Source organism: Pteropus medius, unplaced genomic scaffold, assembly GCF_902729225.1.
Source record: "Pteropus medius unplaced genomic scaffold, Ma_sr-lr_union100, whole genome shotgun sequence".
In the NCBI taxonomy this organism is placed as follows: domain Eukaryota; kingdom Metazoa; phylum Chordata; class Mammalia; order Chiroptera; family Pteropodidae; genus Pteropus; species Pteropus medius.
The window spans coordinates 13,787,153-13,807,038 of record NW_024356249.1 but is presented as its reverse complement, the minus strand read 5'-3'; the positions used below and the strand labels follow the sequence as shown (position 1 = coordinate 13,807,038).

The window sequence follows — 19,886 nt, the reverse complement described above, 5'->3', positions numbered from 1 at the left end:
TTTTAGCACCAAACAGGTCAGAATGTCAAATTTTTCAAGAGAAAAAATTTGGTCATCTGCTGATTAGAAGAATGTAAAGTAGCAGATGAATGTTTTCTAAATAAATATTCAGAGAAGTAAAAACGTCCAGGAAAACAAAGGCCCCTTTAATAACTATCTTTAAAGTAAAGATGTAAAAATACAACCAATATACTGTTAAGCTACCAATTCCAGTTTTAATTCCAGTGACAGGAAATTCATTGACATGAAACCATAAAAGAAACAGAGCAGGTAGTCCCCAAACCCAGTCTCCAATTCTCTCCTGAACCCAATGACCCTGCTCTTTCCAGGTCACCTACTGTTGCTAAAGCTAAAGCTTAATTCCCTTTTCTCATTTTCCTAACCTATCAGAAACATTTGACCCACAGGATCACCTTATCCTCCTTCAAAAATTTCTTCACTTGGCTTCTAAGATACCGCATCCTCCAGCCCTCAGACCTTATTATACCTTCTCTGTTTACATCCACCTCTTTGCTGAGCTCATCTATCATCTAGTTCTATAACTTTAAATACCATGTAATCTTACTGACATGTAAATTTATGTTAATAGTCCAGATCTGAATTCCAGACTCATAACCAAATGCCTACTCAATATCTCATTTGCATTTTTAATTATCTCAAATTTAATATTTATAAAACCAAACTCCTAACCTTTCCTCTCAAACTTGCTGCTCCTCCTAAGTCTTTGCCCAATGCATTCGTGAAAATGTCACCCTTTCAGTTACTCACGTTAAAAATCTTGGGAGTCAGCCTTCACTCCTCTTTTTTTTAAAACCTCACTTCTAATCCATCAGCAAACCCAGTATTTCCACATTCAAAATATAAGCAGGGTCCAACCGCTTCTCACAGTTGCTACCAACTTGATTCAAATTTCCATCACCTCTTGCTTGAATCACTCCTCTGCTAAGAACCTTCCCAGTGGTTTCCCATCACATTCATGGCCTCCAAAGCCTTAGAGCTGGCCCCTACTAACTCTCGTACTTCTTCCTAACCACTCTTTCCCTCCCGCCCTTGCTCTAGCCATACTGACCTCTTTGCTGTTTCTCAACCTCAAAGACTTTGCACTTGCTATTACTGCCACCTGCACCCACTTTGCCAGTTTTCTACATGATTCACTCCCTGAACTACTTCTAGTATTTTCTCAAATGTCACCTCAGCCTGGCCTCATCATCCCATTTCAAAATGAAGGTTCTTCCCACAGCCTATAAATCCTTGTATCTCCCTTTTCTGCTTAATTTTTGTCCTTAGTATATACCACCATTTAACACACTATGTATTTTTCTATATATTTTATTGTCTTTCTCACTAGACTGCATGAAATTCCATGAAGACAGGAATTTCTGTTTTCTTATAATTATTCCACACTAAATATTTGTGGACTGAATTAGCCTATTATATCCTTGTAACACAATATGGGTACAAATACACTGATTTAAGGAAAACAAATATTGCTCAAGGATCTTAGATATCTACATCCTTAGCGAAACAAAGAGAAGGAAAATAACATTTATTGAGCACCTACTATTGGCTAGGCAACTTGGTTAGTTACATATTATTTTACTTAATCTTCACAATCCTATGACTTACGAATTCTCTCCATGTAACAAATAAGAAAATCGAGTTCCACAGAGAGTAAACGATAGATTTAGTAAGAACAAAGATCTGATTCTAGTACTTCATGCTGGAAAAGCTCTTCAGTAAACCTCAACTCCTACATCGACAAAACCCAAATCCTTGCTCTTTTTAAAAAGCAGGGTCAAGCCTGGTTAGTATTTGGATCGGAGACCACCTAGGAAGACCAGGTACTGTAGGCATAAAAAATAAGGCATTGTAAGATGACAAGGTCCTTGCAATCTGTGAGGTCAACCAAGGATTGCCTTGCCTAAAATAAACAAACAAACAAATAAATAAAGCAATATTTATTTACATGTGGTGGGCATATACTTAATAATAATCTCAGCATAGGAAGTGGTTTATTCAAGTAATTCTTTTTAGGAAATAATAAAAAAAGAGAAAAAAATTTTAAGATTCTTTAGCAGACTCCAGAAACACTGTAAATTATCTAATTTCTCAGCCAAACTCTTACAAATCAAGAAAACTTCCCGAATTTTTTACATCACAGGAATGTCAGGAATGAGATCTAGGAATCTCAAGCCTGTTTAGAGGTTGTTTGCCTAGCATTCTATCAGTATTGCCTAGTTATAGGAAACAAAATAGCCATTTTTCGAAAGCTGTCCTTTCAATTTGCATTTATAGCTGTGGTAACCTGACATCCATTCAGATAGACTAGTCACAGTGGTTGACAACTTTTAAAAATATGCCCTAGAATCCACATCAATAAGTTATTCAACAGCAGAAAAAGCTAGCAAAGACTGAGTCATAAAATAAAAACAGCAGAACTCAAACATTCAAATTTATTTAATATACATATATACATGCTAATATACCTGAAGAATGAATGGCTTTGCTCCTTTTCTGCATCACTTCCATTAATGCACCCACAATTCCTGAAGTGGGTGCAGGTGTCGGTGGTGTAGATTCTTGGCCATCAGATACCTTGGAAAAGAAAGTTAGCAAAATTCAGTAATAAATCCTTCGCAAAAAAATTTTGTAACCAGAAAGTGTTTTCTTAGAATCAGTTCTCATTTTAAAAGAAAAACAAAACAAAGGAAAAAACAAAAAAGCCCAGGACACGATTAAAAGAATTATTCAAGCTATATCTCCTCTCCTTTTTAATGTATAAGCCATCACTATTTTTCCAAATTTAGAGAAACAATCAAACCCTTTCCTGAATAACACATGACCTTGCAGCTGGGTTACAAACCTGGGTTTATCCCAGGACACAATACCTCAGGTAACAAAACTTTAAAACTATTATAAAGAGACATCATTTTATATAACTAAGGCAATATTTAGATTCCCAGAGTTGTTAGCTGAGAAGCACACTTAAGATACCTAAGAGCAACTGAAAAGACTTATGTTCTCCTAGAAAAATGCAGCTTTGTTAATAATTCAAAATGAATCTCCCTTCTCATGTCATATAACTTCTCTTTAAGGAGATGAGTTGGGTAGCTTTCAAAATGTACCTACCTCACAAGGCAACTATCCCTAACTAAAGTACTTCTCTCTGCTACAAAGTACATTTGGGGGAAAAAATCAATATCAAAGACTCTCATTAAAATCTAATGTCTACACAAAATTATCCTTAGTTCCAACACTCATATTAAAAAGCGAAAATACAGAAGTCGGTGGAGATTCAGGGAAAAAATACAATTTAGAAAGCACTGCTTTAAGTGCATTATGACTAATGAGCACTTGTTTACGCAAACTATTCATTTTGTTAATTTTGTCTCTGGACATGTAAAGTTATTAATATCGGTATAATAAAATAAAATAGCATAGCTGTGATAAAAATTATGTAAGTTTTAATACAGATAGATAAATACAACTTGAAATTCTAAATTCATTTCCCCAAAACAAATTACTTTATTAGGGCAAACTTTTCATTTTGGTCTTTACAACTCTTCTAATATTTCTTGTCTTTCTGGACTTAACAATCTTTTACTTTTAAAAATATTCAAAGTAGTTCCCAACAAGATACAGATCCACTCATTAGTATTTAAGTTTCTAGAGACCGTATGTTAACTATTCCTGGTATAGAAGTGCCACAAATAAAAAAGATAACAGAAATAGTTTTAGAACTTTGAATTTCAGCATGAAGCCCTAAAAAAAGTAAAACAGTAGCAAGGAGAAACATTTCAACTCCCTTCGAGCGATCTGATAATACAAAGCAGAGAGCACTGCAGGAGCACAATGCTGTCATAAACGCGTGTTTTGAAGCACTTGGACAAGGTGTTATCTGAGGTACTATGAACGTGGACTTCAAAACGTATGTTAAGTAAGTATTTACATACTTCCTGCCAACTTTTAAAAGTAAATGTTGTTTTATGTTAGTTATTCATCACAGACTAAATTGATGATTTATACAGAATATTTAAAGAAACATGAAGAAATTGCAAGCACAGATTGGTTATTTTTTTAAAATGAAGTAAAATTATGGACTCAGATCGCATGTATAACATGACAATAATTCACTGATTATGCACTTTACAATAATACTCCAAACGCAATCAAAAGGAAGGTGATCATTTAGGATGAATATGGCCTACTATCCTATGCTTAGAATGGAAAATGTTTTTCTCTCCAAAACATTAAAAAAGTTTTAGGAAACATTTTTGTTCTCTAAAAAGAAATTTAGAGAACAATTTACAAGGTTTTTCTTTTCTTTCTTTTTTGGTGGGGAGGTTGGGGTGGGTAAAAGTGATGGGGAGAGTAGAAATACAACTCACTGAATGTTTAAATTAAGAGGACACATTTGCATTCATTAAAAATAAAACGCTTTATTATTATCACAGAAAGAAACAAAAGTTTGTTGTAAAGAAGAGAGGAAGCAGAAAAGAGAAACAAAAAAGCAGGTTAGGAGTGGGAGATAATGGGAATGAGAGTGACGTAGGAACTACATAAATTACAAGGTAAATGTTGACAGTAAACTACTTTCAAATCTGCTATTCACCTGGGCTGTGGTCATTTTGACATGAATTTTCCCCACTAACAACTATTTAACTTCAACTGCTCCTGAGGAATCTTTAGTCTGAACTAAATGGGGAGAGGGAACAGAGATGTTTGCTCACAGGCTGATCTAAGTATCATGCTGAATGCATGTCAACAAAAGATCCAGATAATATTTGAAAAATCAGAAGTTTCTTAAATCTGTGCTATGCTAATGTTTAAATGTCTTCATTCAAACAGTGTGTTCCCTATTCATCATCATTCTCTTCCTTGCCAAAACTTCTGAGAAAGTCACCATAATTCCCTCCCGACACTGCAAAATAATTTTCAATTAAAATCTCCTTCTTTCATCTCCATTTACTGCATAGAAAAATCTACCATCCATTACCCGTCTGAACCCCTGCATAGCTCCTCTTGAAACTGAGAGACTACATATAAAAGCCCAGAAGGAGTTCTGAATGTAGGCAGGTTAGACTCTAGGACAGGAGTTGGCAATCTACTGCCTATGGACCAAATCTAGCCTGTCCCATTTTTGTATAACAAAGCTAAAAATGATATTTACATTTTTAAATGGTTGAAAGAAAATCAAGAGCATTTGTGACATGTGGAAATTACATGAAATTCAAATTTCAGTGTCCATAAAGTTCTATAAACATGTTCACTCATTTATGTAGTGTCTATGTCTGCTGTTTTTGTGAGACAATAGCAGAGTTGAGTAGTTGTGACAGAGATCATATGGCCTACAAATCTAAAATATTTACTATCTGTTCCTTTAAAAAAAGAGTTTGCCAAATCGAAATAATCGTCTCACCAATTCGGAGAATCCAAAATTATCTACTATTGCTATCAGAAATTCTATTAGAACCCTTTCAATTTTCTGTAGTCTGATTCACCACTCATCTAAATTTCAGAACACAGAAACTTTAGAATATGGTTTCAATTCTACCAAGTTACTGATTTAAATTTATGTAGATGACTATAATTAGTTTCGAGTAGAGCTATTTTTACTTCTCCATAGTTTAATAAAGATTTTTCTTGAAATTAAAGTGCTTTATTTAAAAGTAAAGTCTAGAAAAATGAATTGTAAAAATACTGTAAAATTCCATTTACGTAAAGTTCTAAAACAGACAAATCTATGGTGATGGAAACCAAGGTAATGATCCTTTTTGGGAGGTAGACTAACTGGAAGGAGGCGTGAGGAAACTTTATGGGGTGATAATTTGATACAGAAGTATGGGCTACCCAGGTATATAGGTATAAATTTGTACACTTTATGGTATATAAAAATATCGGAAATTCACAGGTTAAAAAATGAATACCAAGAGAAAAGGGAAAAAATAAAGACTTTTCAAAGATGTCTTATAAATTAATTTAAAATTCCATTATGACATTAAAAAAAAAAAAAAGAACACGTTACTTACAGATTTCAGCTGAATGCCCTGTCGTATTTGGTCTAAAAGTGCATCCCTGCCCGAGCAGGACGCTGGTCGGCTGTTCTGTTCCACTTTTTTTAGCTGAGCACCCTCTCTAATTTGATCTAAAAGAGCTGCTTTGTTTCCTGCAGTTGGAACGTGATGGTCACCATCAGAAGGGAGGCCAGGGGGAGGTGGTGGCCCTGGTGGTGGTGGGAGGTGGGGTGGTGGTGGCAAGGACCCCGGCCAACAGCAGAGGTGGCGTGGTGGTGGTGGCCTGCAGGTGCTGATGAAGGAAGGGCTGGAGGTGAGGAGGGCACATCCTATTTGGCGGTGGTGGAGGTGGACTCCTGCACTTGGCCTGGACGGGGTGCATGGGGTGCTGTGGGTGCTCTTGAAGGTGGTGGAGGAGGAGCGCCTCTTCCTCTGGCAGGAGGCGGAGGGGGGCCTGAGCTATGTGGAGGGGGAGGAGGGGGAGGAGGCCCTCCCCTCGATGGTGGTGGAGGTGGTGGTGCTGCAATAAAAACAGTAAAAAAGAAAGCATGTTTTTTAACCCCATAAACATCATATTGAGAAAGTAACTCACTCTAACATGTATAAAAAAATAATATGAGACCTAAAAAAAAGGGCCTCATCTTTGTGTTTTACTTTACAGAGATATATGACCACAGATAATATCTTATATTTAGGAATACTCAGCTTAAAGATCACCATCATGTTTCTTGAAAAAAATATTATCTAAAACAACAGAATTTAGTTTTTATGTATCAGCACCACTTTTGAAGGTAAGGAAATAAACACTTTTTATATAATAACAAAAATATAATAATGAAATTAAACATTTTTGTCAATAAGCATTATTTTACATTTTAATGAAAATTAATGGATAACTTCCCTCTTTAAAGAATCAAGTATATTTAGTTGTTTTATAAAATTAATTTATATTCAGAATTAAAAAGTTAACGTAGCATAACCTATTAGAACTTATTCACAGTAATCTGAGCTAAACTCAAATATAATACTTTTTCTTTTAAAATGGAAACCTTTGTCTTCTAACTTACATTTATACTTTATGTCCTATATTTTCTATACATATAGACTATATAACAATATTACATTATATGTTATGTAAACATATATAATATGAAATATTAAATGCAATATGCTATAATAATACATAATAATATATATAATGTCCTATATTTTCTGAAAGATGGTCAGTAATTCTAGTGATGGTATTAAGAGAGGCCGGTTGCCCAGGTGAAATGTTCAACTATTTATTCAGGAGATATGAACGATTAACAAATTGAGAATTTCTATACATTGCAAAATTAAAATTAATAAAATATTAACATTATTCTGGTAGTAATGATATTTACATTTTTATTCTACTTAAATGAAAATGTAAGATATGACAAAAAACATTCAAAATATGAATTTGTTACATTACTGAGGGCATAATTTTACAGACAGTATACACGAATTTATATAACAATGAACTTCCTCATTATTTCTCCATTCATTTAAAAACTAAATGGAAAAATTAACTATTTTTAGGAATGGAGAAATCCCAGACTTCATAACAGCTATCTGTATTTACTGATACAAACTATGTTACTGATGGACAATTCTATAATCTATATAAATATAAATTCCTACCTTAATTACAAATAACAATGCAATTATACCACAGAGAAATAAAACTGCTCGCTTCAAAGAAAATAAAATGGCATTTTCCAATTTCATTTCGGAGAATCATGGAAAACATGCTATTAAAAATATGTTATCAAGAATAATCACAAACATTAGATGAAGCATGCAGAAAGGCCAATATGCACAATGGTATTATCTCCTGGAATACAATCTTTTATAACTATTAACAATATATAGCTGCAGAGGTTCACCTACGTAAATGTAGGCCATCATGGAGGAAGCGCCTATGATTTACTCTGAAGGCATACTGAATGTCTGGGTGTTGTGCTAAGGTAGGCTCGATTTTCTCATTGGATCCAAAGCAAGACCTTGTATAAGATATTTTGTAATTCGAGGGCAAAACCAAGAGGATATGATATATATGTATTATGTATACTCCCTGAATAAGACAGTACCATCAAATCCTTCAAGCAGATACAAAAACTTTGTTTTAATTAGTTTAAGATTTATATTTCAAATACCAATGATATTTGCTTAGCTAGCACTTTTATGATTCAGCTGTTTGTTAATCAAGGAGAAAAAGACCCACCCTATTCTACTACAAAAGGTATGAGTCAACCATTTCTGGTGGTTTTACTGAGGACTCTGGATCCATAATCTTTTATATGTAAAATGATATATGTCTTCAGTAGAGAGAATTAAAGTTCCTTTGATCTATATTGGAATAATTTGCAGTCTAGTTAATACCCACTTAAATAGACACTAAATCACTGCTCATGGAAAGGGAGAGCCTTAATTTTTAACGAAGAAATAGTCAGCTGCATCCAGTTTTGAGTGAGGCACAAGTTCAGCATTTCTATTATCTCTAAAAGTGACTGGAAATGGCTCTATATTTTCGTGAGGAAAATATCTATTACCAACTTTCTATTTTTATAGTATGTATTATGTCTACATAAAAAGGAAAGTACACAGAAGACATGCCATTTCCCAAGGTAAAAATGTGAGTTAAGGAATTAAAACAGGAAAGGACAGATGGCACAATGTTAGGTTTACATGCACAAAAGTCTGCTAAACAGATACCACACACCGCTATGAGAAAGTCTGATGGCCTACAGATATTCAAAACTCTAAGAGTCACAACACGGAATGAGATGACAGTACTATTCCTTAGATTAAAAAAAGTGAAAAGCATGAAACAGAAGTTACGACAAATAAAAACTGTTCTTATTATCAAAGCTCAGTTAAAAAAGAGAAAGACTGAAGCTTACAGAAATAAGTTTGTGACGGTACACTTAAAAAGACTGATAAAAATAATAAATTCAAGATCAAAATTAATATTAAGAGTAATTGGTAGATAACTCTATATGTTTGACATGAATAGAAATTATAAACAAAAATAATAAAATAATACTTAAAATAAATGTAGTCTTATAGAATTCAGGAAACATTAAAAAAAAAACTGCTCTCATGCACTGTCATCAAGATAAAGAAAACAGAAAAATGTTATTCAACAAATTAAAATTAATGGGAATACTGACAATTCCCAGAGTAGGCATTTATAGAACTGCGAATTTATGCTTATTATATAATAATAATAATAATAAACTGTGGTGCTATGGGTAAGAAGAGTTTTTAAAAATCCATAGAATTTCAATAAAATTATCTAAATTACAGATGAAATATGAGTTCTGACTCACATAGAAATAAATTTTCTTTTCACTTTAAGTATCTACGTGCCCAAAACATTAGTTTGAGTAGAGGGCAGAAAACCTCACTGGGTGTTAGATCTGGAGGCAGGATAAATGAACTCCTGCTTTTCTGAAAATAAATTCATCACAGCATGCATACTTTAGTGCACGGGTCAAATAACATCCCACATACATACCACTCCATTGTGGTGGACCTACAGAGCAGATTATTATGAATTAATGAACTTCACGCAATTGCACATATACAAAGAAAAACATAGGAAATCACAAGTCTACTTTTTATAAACCTGATTACATGATTTTACAAAATAAGTTTCAAGAGATTTGATTCAGCAGATTTTACAAATATATTTTAAAGACAACTTCATAAACTTCTCCCTCCCTAATTTTTTTTATACTTCTGAACATATATGCTCTGCCTAGAAAATATTTTCTTAAAGAAAATAACTTTTCACTTTTCCTTTAAAAAAATATACCTTTTATAAAAGCATTCTTTGGAGTCTAAAAGGTTCCGCACTGGAAGTTAGGTTCTTGAGTATTGTAAGAATTAACTTCATTTCCAAAGCATGTTTTTTAATACTCATGTCTTTTTTGTTTTCAGGTAATTCAACTAAGGAAAGACCTTGCCTAATTTGATGTTTTAAAATCAGCTAGAATGGCAAATGGTAATAATAAAGTTTAAAAAACAAACCAAATCAAGTTAATATAGTCAACTCTTAGTTACAGCATTCAGGTAAAAGGGCAGTAGTTTGGATGGTCTAATAAATGTCAAGAATAATATATATTTATAAACTCAGATTGCTGAGAGAGACCCTGAGCATCATTTGGTGGTATAAAGTGAAAGTGAGTGGTAATGTGGAGAAAAGGAAAGTCAAGGAACACACAGGGGATCTAAAGGTTTTCCATCATATGTACACTAACAGTGACTGTGACTTAGTACTTCTGGGAGCATTTATAAACAATAATGGTACCGTGCTCAAGATTCTTTTATTGAAAATCCACAGAATCTACATACATAACCATTTCACAAAAACAGGTAAATCTGTATCGTATTAGTTTCAGTAGAACTAACACTGCATTTCCCCAATGGCAATTATCATCAAATACTTGTTTACATATGTTTCCACACTAAATTATAAGATTTCTGAGAGCAGAAACCACATCTTTATATTTTAATAACCTGAATAGAGACTAGTGCTGGCATAATCACGTTTACTGAATGTCAGAATGACTGAATCAAAGACTGAATGAACATCAGCAGTGAAAAAGATGTAAGTAAGTCAAATACCTAAGTTAAAATGACAGGTAAATTCTTCAGAAGAATGCTGTGATTAGCTAGAGCTTTAGTTTTGCTATACTGTCTAATATGAATATACAAAGCAGTCCCAAATAAATAAGGTGGCAAAGAAACAATTGTCATAGTGGAAAATTTAGTTACTGTATTTGCATTTTATTCTAATAATTATTAAGATAATACTAAAATAAAAAGGAGCTTTGATTTTTAAAATGTTGCAAATTATTTGTACTCTCAGATACTAAATGACAAATTTTCTGCTTTATCTAAGAAAAAATGTTTGTATTTCAAAATGCTTACAATTTACTCATTAGGTAGTGATTATATTTAAGTTACTACTTCTGAATTGTAGTAAAAGCAACTTTGTGGCTTCTAAGATTCATTAAGTAAAATATTAGACAATTGTAGTTTTTTATTCTAAAGTAGAACTGCCAGAAGATTTTGTATGGATTTACGTGAATAATAGTAATAATAAGCAAAACCTTGTCAAGTTTTCTAGATATACCAAAATAATCTAAAACATAGTACACTGGGACAAACTAATTATACATAAACTCAAACATTCTGCTTAAGGAAGGTTCACATAAATGTGTGTAGTTGTCTTCCATGAAAGTAACCTCAAGATTCAAAGGAAAAAATAGATCAGAATGCATAAATAGAAATAAAAGTTACCTTGCCTTCGTAGTTCATTTTTAACAGCTTCAACTCCTCCTGTTTTTTCAATGAAGTCATATATGACTTTTGATGTTTCTCTGTCTTTAAGCTGTGCCTCTGATATTCCACACAGATCAAAAAGATTCTTCAATTCTGGATCCAAATTATTCAGCTACAACAGATAAATAACTATTAACTATAAAATCTATCCCAATTTTTAAAAATGAGCATAATAAAATTTAATTCTCATTTGTGACCTTTTTGAAATTATTTCAAGTTTCTAAACTTTTAATATGGTTATATTATTTATATGCCAATAAACTTTCTTATAAAAAAAAGAAAAGATAAAAACAAAGAACAGATTTTATCTTTTATCTCATCTTCTTTGTTCCCTGCCTTCAAAGAGTGGGCACCTCATTCAGATTTTTCTAACCAATTCATGATTCGAACATCTTTAATGTTCACCTATTTTACCTTGTCCTAAATAAGATTTAGGTATAAATAAAAATAAATACAAAAAAAGTAAATCAATTTGAAAATATGAGGGCAAGACCTCCTTATAAACCCAAGCACCCCAGTACAGTGCCCAACATAAAAAGGCACTCAATAAATGTTTGTGGAGTTAACACTATAGTTCTAACAAAAACAACCACAGGATTTTTAACTTCAATCACAGATATTTCTTTTCAAAACAATGTTTCCAAATCCTGGTTATCTATCAAATATGAAATATCTATTACTTAGGTAACCAAAACAGAGAAATACTCTTATTTTTGCCAGCAGTTTCACCTAGCTATCTAACAGTGCTATAAATTAATGAATACTGAAATTGCCAAAAAGAATAGAAAGATCTAGATAGTTCGACAACTGGATATTCAGAATTTTATTATAGTACTTTCCCATAATTTTGACATATAGTCACCTGAAATGATCATTTAGCAGAAATAATTTTCTTCTCTTGGCTTTCAAAACACAGGGTTTTACTTATACAGTACATAAAGCCAAGCCACACAAAAACTTTCTCTTTAGAGACTTAGCCGTGAATGGTAGAAAAATGCTATGGTTTCAAACCTCAGTGGTATACGTACATAAACACAAGCACATTCAAATAAACACTAAAATTCAAAAAATAAATAATAAAAATAAAAATCTAAAGATAGGTCATAACATTCCCATACATTTAGAGTAATAATGTTTATGGCTTGAAAAGACACTTACATCAAAGCCAGTATTTGGATCCCAACCAACATGTCCAATGTGCCTAAAGTAGAAAAGAAAAAAAAAAAGAAAGAAAAATAAAGTGCGCAAAGGACATTTAAAAATGAATACATGAAATCCAATCCACCCATGAATTTTTGGCCTTAACTAACAGTTCTCACAGACATAACCATAATCAGGGAAAAACTGTACAAGTTAGGAGACCAGGATTCTAGCCCAGGCTCTTTACTGAGTCTTAACATTTTTGAACACTCTTTCTAAGCATCCATTTTCTTAACTGTCAAACTAGCATAAGAACACAAGCATTATATATATATATATATATACACACACACACACACACACACACATATATATGTGTACATACATACATAATACATAGAATATATAATAGGAGTTTTATAAGGAGCTAATGAAATCATGCATATGAAAATAGTTTAAATATGTCATATAAATACCAAAGGTTTGATGCCTGCTATGTACTGTTTGTACTCCTTGAAAATTCTTATGTTAAAACCTATACCCTAGTGTAATGGTATTTAGAGGTAAGAGTTTTAGGAGGCGATTATGTCACGCGGGTGGATCCATCATGTGATTAGTGCCCTTAACAGATTTCCCGTCTGCCCTGAGAATGGCTTCCAGTGGTGCTTGTGGCTGTAGCGTTTATCTCAAGATTAATTTCGCTGATTATAGTCCTGACCTTACTCCCAAAGTTTGCCTTTAATTACCTTGCTTTTATTATTTTGCTTTTATTATTATTTTCACATTGGTCTAATATATTGATAATCTTTGGAAACAACTGACATCATTCCATTTATGGCACTCTGTTTTTAGTAGTGGTATTTCCATTTACAAAACATAGTAATTCTCGATCACTAAAAATATCAAACCCTAGAAAACACAGTGTTCCTACACATGATGTTAAAAGAACGCTGTCACTAAGCTGCAATTTTTTTTTCTAAATGGGAAAAGGGATAAAAATGAGGCCCCAGAGAGCTCCCTTACCCTCTTCCAACATGTGAAGACAGAGCAAGGAAAGCTGTCTATGAACCAGGAAGAAGGATCACAGCAGACACAAATTTTGTCAATGCCTTAATCTTAGACTTCCCAGACTCAAAAACTGTGAGAAATAAATTTCTGTTGTTTATAAGTCACCCAGTCTATGCTATTCTGTTACAGCAGCCTGAACAGACTAGGACAATGACTGTAGGCAATTTCCGAATACTGTTTTTTTAATAGAAAAAAGTGAAAACTCATTTTTATGTTCAAAAATTAGCAAAGAACTTTATCTAGTTTTTCTTTTCTAATTGTGGAAAAGTAAATAAACTATAATATTCACAGAAAGTCCATTAAGCAATAGCTTAAAAAAAACAACAAAAAACACCTCCAACAAAATATACAGCCAAAAAGGTATGTAACTGATAAATGTAAGGGTCCTACCAAAAAAAAAAAAAAATTCTAGTGAGTTAAAAATCAAGAGTTGCAAAGAATAAATCAAAAGTAAAGATAAGAACAACAAAAAAACTGTCCTACTGGAAATTGCTTGGTGTTCCAATATCTGCCTTGGTTAATCTCTTCTTTTTAGCTTTTCCTTTTTTCTTTTCTTTGGTATGGGAGATGTTGTTGACTTGTGGACCATAAAATCTATTTGTTGTGATTTCTGGATTTTTTATGTCAACTGTTGCCATAGGTAGATTAGGACCTGCAAAGAAAGTCAAAATAATATGAAAAGAATATAATTTAAAACAACAATCAATTATTATTTTTAATTTAAATATCTTTTTTGAAGTGAGACTACTGTTACTATAAATTATTTAAATTTTAAACTTGTATGTTAATTTTTTATAATAATGAATAAAGTGCTGCCCAAATTTGAAAACCTGTAATGAATTCTTAAACACATTAGAATAGATACATTATTCCAAAGAAAACTTGTATTTTTATAACATTAAATCTCATGGGGAATATAAATTTTCAACAAGAATTTAAACTAAATTGGTCTGATCCCTTAAATTTTGACTATAATAGCCTCACATCCAACACATTATTCATTGGTAAAGTGGTATATATCACATAAGAATAGGAGAAGTAAAAAAACAGCCATCTACTTTGTTTTAAACGTAACAAAGAAATCTAGTTTTACCCGTTTCAACTTTAGTAGTTCATGAGGAAAAAAGTACTTATGCAATTATTACTACCATTTTTTCCCCAAAACTGCCATTTTAAGTCCGATAATATTTTCTCCATCAGTAAACAAACACTTTGACTATCAAAAGTATAGAGATTAAAAACTTAAGATGAAAATAATTATCAAGACATTTATCTTCTGCAAAGATCAACAGTAAAAATATCTCTGGTACCTTTGGACATTATTAGTAGCATCTTTAGGAGTTACACTAAGTGTAGCACAAAACCTGTTTTATAATTCACAAAAATATTCTTGGTCTTAAAAGTAGGAGAGTCTGAATGAAATGGATTCAACTTAAAAACTTCTTATAAAGTTACCTAAAAGGGCAACACATGTTCTTTAGAGGTTCTATTTTAATATATGATTCTCTGATAAAACCTATCAGACCAAATTCTTCTGAGAGGATTACAATAATGGCAACTTTCCAAATGCTGTATAAAACACAATCACCACTGTGCAGAAAAACATTTAAAGTATCAGGCCTGAAACCACTATGCTTAGCATATGGAAACAACATTTCAAGAGGTTATTCCCTGATAAGATGGGCTCACTGTTTCTAAACTGTTTGTGGTGACAATGTGGTTTATGCTAAATAGCTGCTTTCCTTCTATGAGTTTACAATCTTGGTATGTGCTAGACAGAGGACACTTATGTGACTAGCTACCAATAAAGCCTGGGCTTACAACAATAAACTGAGTCCCTAATGAGCATCTCCTTTAGACAACATTTCACATGTGTTGTCACAATTCATGACTAGAGAAATTAAATGCATCCCGTGACTCTAATGAGAGAATACTTTTGTGTGGTTTCTCCCAGAATTAACTCTATGTGTCTTTCCCATTGCTAATTCTGTGTTATATCTTTTCACTGTAATAAATCTTTGCCAGGAATACCACTATGTGCTAGGTCCTGTGAGTTCTAGCAAATCACCAACTGTAAAGGTAGTCTTGGGGACCCCAATACAATCATAGAACAGCAAATAACAATCCCAAGAAATTATAGGCTAATGTATATTAGGTGATCACTAAATGCCAATTGGACTGTAAGTCTTTGTGCAGAAAACCTCAAAGGTATCCTACCAAAGTTACACGAAAGAAAAATATTTACCTACATAGGTAAATTATATATAACCCACTTTCTCTCAATTCTACTATTAAAGATGAAAGAGTTAAAACAAAATTATGAAAGCCATCTGCCATCTTATCAAACAAGTAAACAATATGGAAAGATATGTTTAATATCACCAAATTCAGCTATTTTTCCTCACTATTCAAAGTCCACTTACATATAAATGTCTAAAATTTCTATTTATGATTTCATACAAAATTTCATGGGAAGTTGCTCATGTTGGCAAGAAATAAATAATTTTTGGAAAAAATGGGAGCTAGTGAGTAATATGGATAAAATCACTAAAAGATGATTCAGTGTGAAGAAATAATCTGAAAATAATTGCATCAAGAATTAAAGATTAGTTAAGCATACAGAAGGCTTATTAAATAGTAGACAAAGACTTGGATTTTCAAATTGCTCAGTATCAGATTTCAGTGTTTGTTGTAGTTTCACAAAATAAGGGGACTTACTGAGAATACCCAGAATTTGATGTTAGAGGGTTGAACTGGTGTCATACTCATACCATCGTAGATTAATCTAGTGATCTGATTTTACTTTTCCTTCTCCCCATTCTGCTTCCCTTCTTATAATTTATTTTTATAATAAATTATCAGTATCAGCAACACCATTCAAAATAAGATGCTGCAAATTACTATTTAGTCTCTTAGCTTTATAGTCCATAGTATAAATAGAATTTAAGAATTGACTTAAGACAGACTTTGGAGTACTAGAATTAGGCACTGTCTGAAATAGGTGTTCATATAACAACTATAAAAAAAAGCAACCAGATTTACCATTAAAACAAAATTAACAACTATACAGTTGACCCTTAAATGACACGGGGATTAGGGGTACTGACCCCTCAGGCAGTTGGAAATTTGTGTATAACTTCTGACTCCCCCCAAAACTTAAGTACTAATAGCCTATCACTGACCAGAAGCCTTACCAATATCATAAACTGTCAATAATACATACTTTGATATTATATATATTATATATTGTATTCTTATACAAAGGTAAGCTAGAGGAAAGAAAATGTTACTCAAAAAATCATAAAGAAAATACATTTATGGTACTGTACATAGTTATTGAAAAATATCCTTGTATAAGTGGACCCACGCAGTTCAAACCATGTTATTCAAGGATCAACCATAATTAGTTTTTATAAAATAATAAAAATATGTTCTATGCTGCCTTAGCTTATATAAAAGTAGGATACTTCAGTAGGATACTTTTGAGGTTTTCTGCACAATCAAATCCTATTACACTATGGATATTCTAAATGGGAATTGAGCTGAGTAAAGTTAAGTTCAATAATTCAAATTACCTAAGCTATTAAATTCTTTTCTGGGAAATAATAAAGTTAAGGTTCTTATAAGCCTGATTCATCACGCACTAGAGAAAATAACTCAGCCATTTCAGAAAATAACCCTGAAAAAGTTCAAGGACAAAGAAGACAGATACGAAATATAAGTGGTATGTGGAATGAATAACAAAGTTTAATTCATACTACAGTCAGACTGTGTTTCACCTCCTCCCTCTACCCAAAAATCAGGTATGGCAATATTGTTACACATCTGCCATGCAGTTTATAAAACCTTGGCATTAGTTACTTAGTGTCACTACACATGAATAACATTTAGTATTCATTAAAACATTGTTTAAGTCTATATAAGAAAACCCAGATTAAAGAGATGCATAGAAAATTACTATTAGCTGGGAAATTAGAGAGTTTTTCTAAATGTTTCATTTTTAGATGAAACTAAGGGCAAGAAGCATCAGGTGACCTGTCTAAAGTCACACAATTAGTGACAAAAGCAAAGGTGGACTCTGCTATCTTGGTTCTCAGACCACCAACCTTTCTATTAACTCATATCTTCTACACAAGTCAAACCATAAAGTGATTGATAATGCTAACTTTACAAATGTTACTATATATTCTTTATCAATTTATCAGATTCTCACTCTGTAGTCTAATAGTTCATCATTCAATAAATATTTACTAGTAACTTTTTAAATTTAGAAAAAAAGTTTTCTACATATTCAAGAGATGAAGTGCTTGATTATTTTGGTTGACAACAGCTATTTACTTTAGAGTTTGAAGGTGTTAGAGAAAATAAATTTAAAATGATGGTTTAAAGCCCAATGCAATGTTTCAAAAGTGACACACTAAAAAAAAGTGATAACCTATACAAAGCCGAGTCATTTTTTAATTGTTTATGGTAGATGTGGTAAGAGATACTCTTGAATCGTTTCTAATAAAATTTAATTGTTCGCTTATAAAATTATAGGCATCTTAAAAATCACGTACTAAGTAAATATATAATGAAGGGGGCTGTTTTCCCTTCCTTAAAAAAAAAACAGTCAAATTATCTTCTGATTAAGGACAACTGTCATAGAAAAAGGTTCTTTAATATTCTCATTGAGCAGCATTTCTAGTTAATTTTAAAACTAAAAGAACACACTAAAGTCTTCCCATTAGTTACATAAAAAGCAGAGAACTCTCACCAAGGTAAAATAGTTGAGAAACAGGTGGCCCAGAGGCCTCTGATGTCAAGTAGTCATGAAGCTGAGAACAAATCTTTGGAAAGCATCTAAGCTAAAAGGTGAGACTGACCAATAAAAACAAAAAAACAAACAAACAAAAAAACAGAAAGATGTACGGATTAGGAGTTAGTGAGGAAGACACTAAATTGCACTTCAGGAATATGTTACTTTTATATAAAGTGTCTTTTTAATAGTTACAATTTGAAAAGGTCTGCTAAATTGACAATCTAAATGAGGATCTGAGACAGCATCTTCATGGACACTGCAAGACGGTTAGAGTGTCCACTGCCACCTAGTGGTAGTGCACCAAGTGCAGAAAAGTAATGTGCTGCCTCCAAAATAGTGGTCTCCACACAGTACAGAGAACAAGACGACTGACGGCACAGCAGGAAAGAACATTAAAACTTCTCATTATTTCATTCTTTATTATTAGTGTAATATATTAACACCATATTATGCGTATATTTCATAAATAAATAAGTATATACATACTGGCAATACATGCTATATAATTTTGCCTTGTAATATTACTTTTTAAGTTTCCATTTATTTAATTTAAAGAAGTTTGGGACCACTGCACTGAAGGGTTAAAACTATAGATCCAAAGATTGAAAATCAAGACCAATCTCAGATTGTGATACCACTGTCACATAAAGAAGAATACCCAAATTCTATCTATTCATGGATTAGGTATCCCTTCAGAAATACAGTTTATATATTGAGATTAAATTTTAAAAAAATATAAAATATCTATACTCTTAATTTTAATTATATTATTTGTACAATATCTACTGTTTAAAATCTCAGGTTACTTTCCCCAAAGGTACCACCACTAGGAAATGGACTTCCCCCACTGGTACTCAACATATGCTCACAGAATGCAAAGTAATTTAATAAACTCAAAAAGAGACTCAAATATTGAGCACACATTAAGGAAAAAGATAATACTGCTTTAAAGGTTCACAGATGATTTCTGACTCAGCTGCTTCTGCTTCCTTTGCCTCTGTCACATACTAGCTGTGTAGATTGAGGCATGTTACTTACCCTCTCTAGATCTATTTCTCCCTCGAAATCAACTTGGTATAGAACAGTAGTTAAGGGGCCAGGCTCCTGAGTTAGATCTCTTGAGACTGAATCCTGCTCCACTCACTTACTAGTTATGTGACCTTGAACAAGTTACCTACCTGTGCCCCAGTTTACTCATCTATGAAATGGAGATACTAGGAACTACCTTCATAAAGTTGCTGAACAGTGCCTGGCAGGTAGCAAGTGATCATTAAATTGTAGCTCCTATTATTATCATTGTCATTGTCTTCATCGTGATAACTAATATTTATTAAGCACTATGCTAAGCACTTTATGAGTACTTCATTTAATCTCCACAGCAGCTCTATATAGTATTAAAATTTCCATTTAAAAGAGAAAGTCAAAGTGTACAATACTTGGCACATGGTAAGCATTACTGAAGGTAGTCTGGCATTTAAAAAAATTAT

At 32.6% G+C, this 19,886-nt stretch overlaps 1 protein-coding gene across 1 annotated transcript in view; it reads right to left on the bottom strand.

The window, feature by feature from the left end:
- WASL (WASP like actin nucleation promoting factor) overlaps positions 1-19,886 on the bottom strand; it is a 65,717-nt gene that overhangs the window by 5,122 nt on the left and 40,709 nt on the right. Inside the window, 8 exon segments of the mRNA XM_039861015.1 lie at positions 2,487-2,595; positions 6,030-6,298; positions 6,301-6,330; positions 6,333-6,370; positions 6,372-6,534; positions 11,349-11,502; positions 12,549-12,591; positions 14,082-14,250. Of these exon segments, the coding sequence (XP_039716949.1) occupies positions 2,487-2,595; positions 6,030-6,298; positions 6,301-6,330; positions 6,333-6,370; positions 6,372-6,534; positions 11,349-11,502; positions 12,549-12,591; positions 14,082-14,250 (975 nt within the window).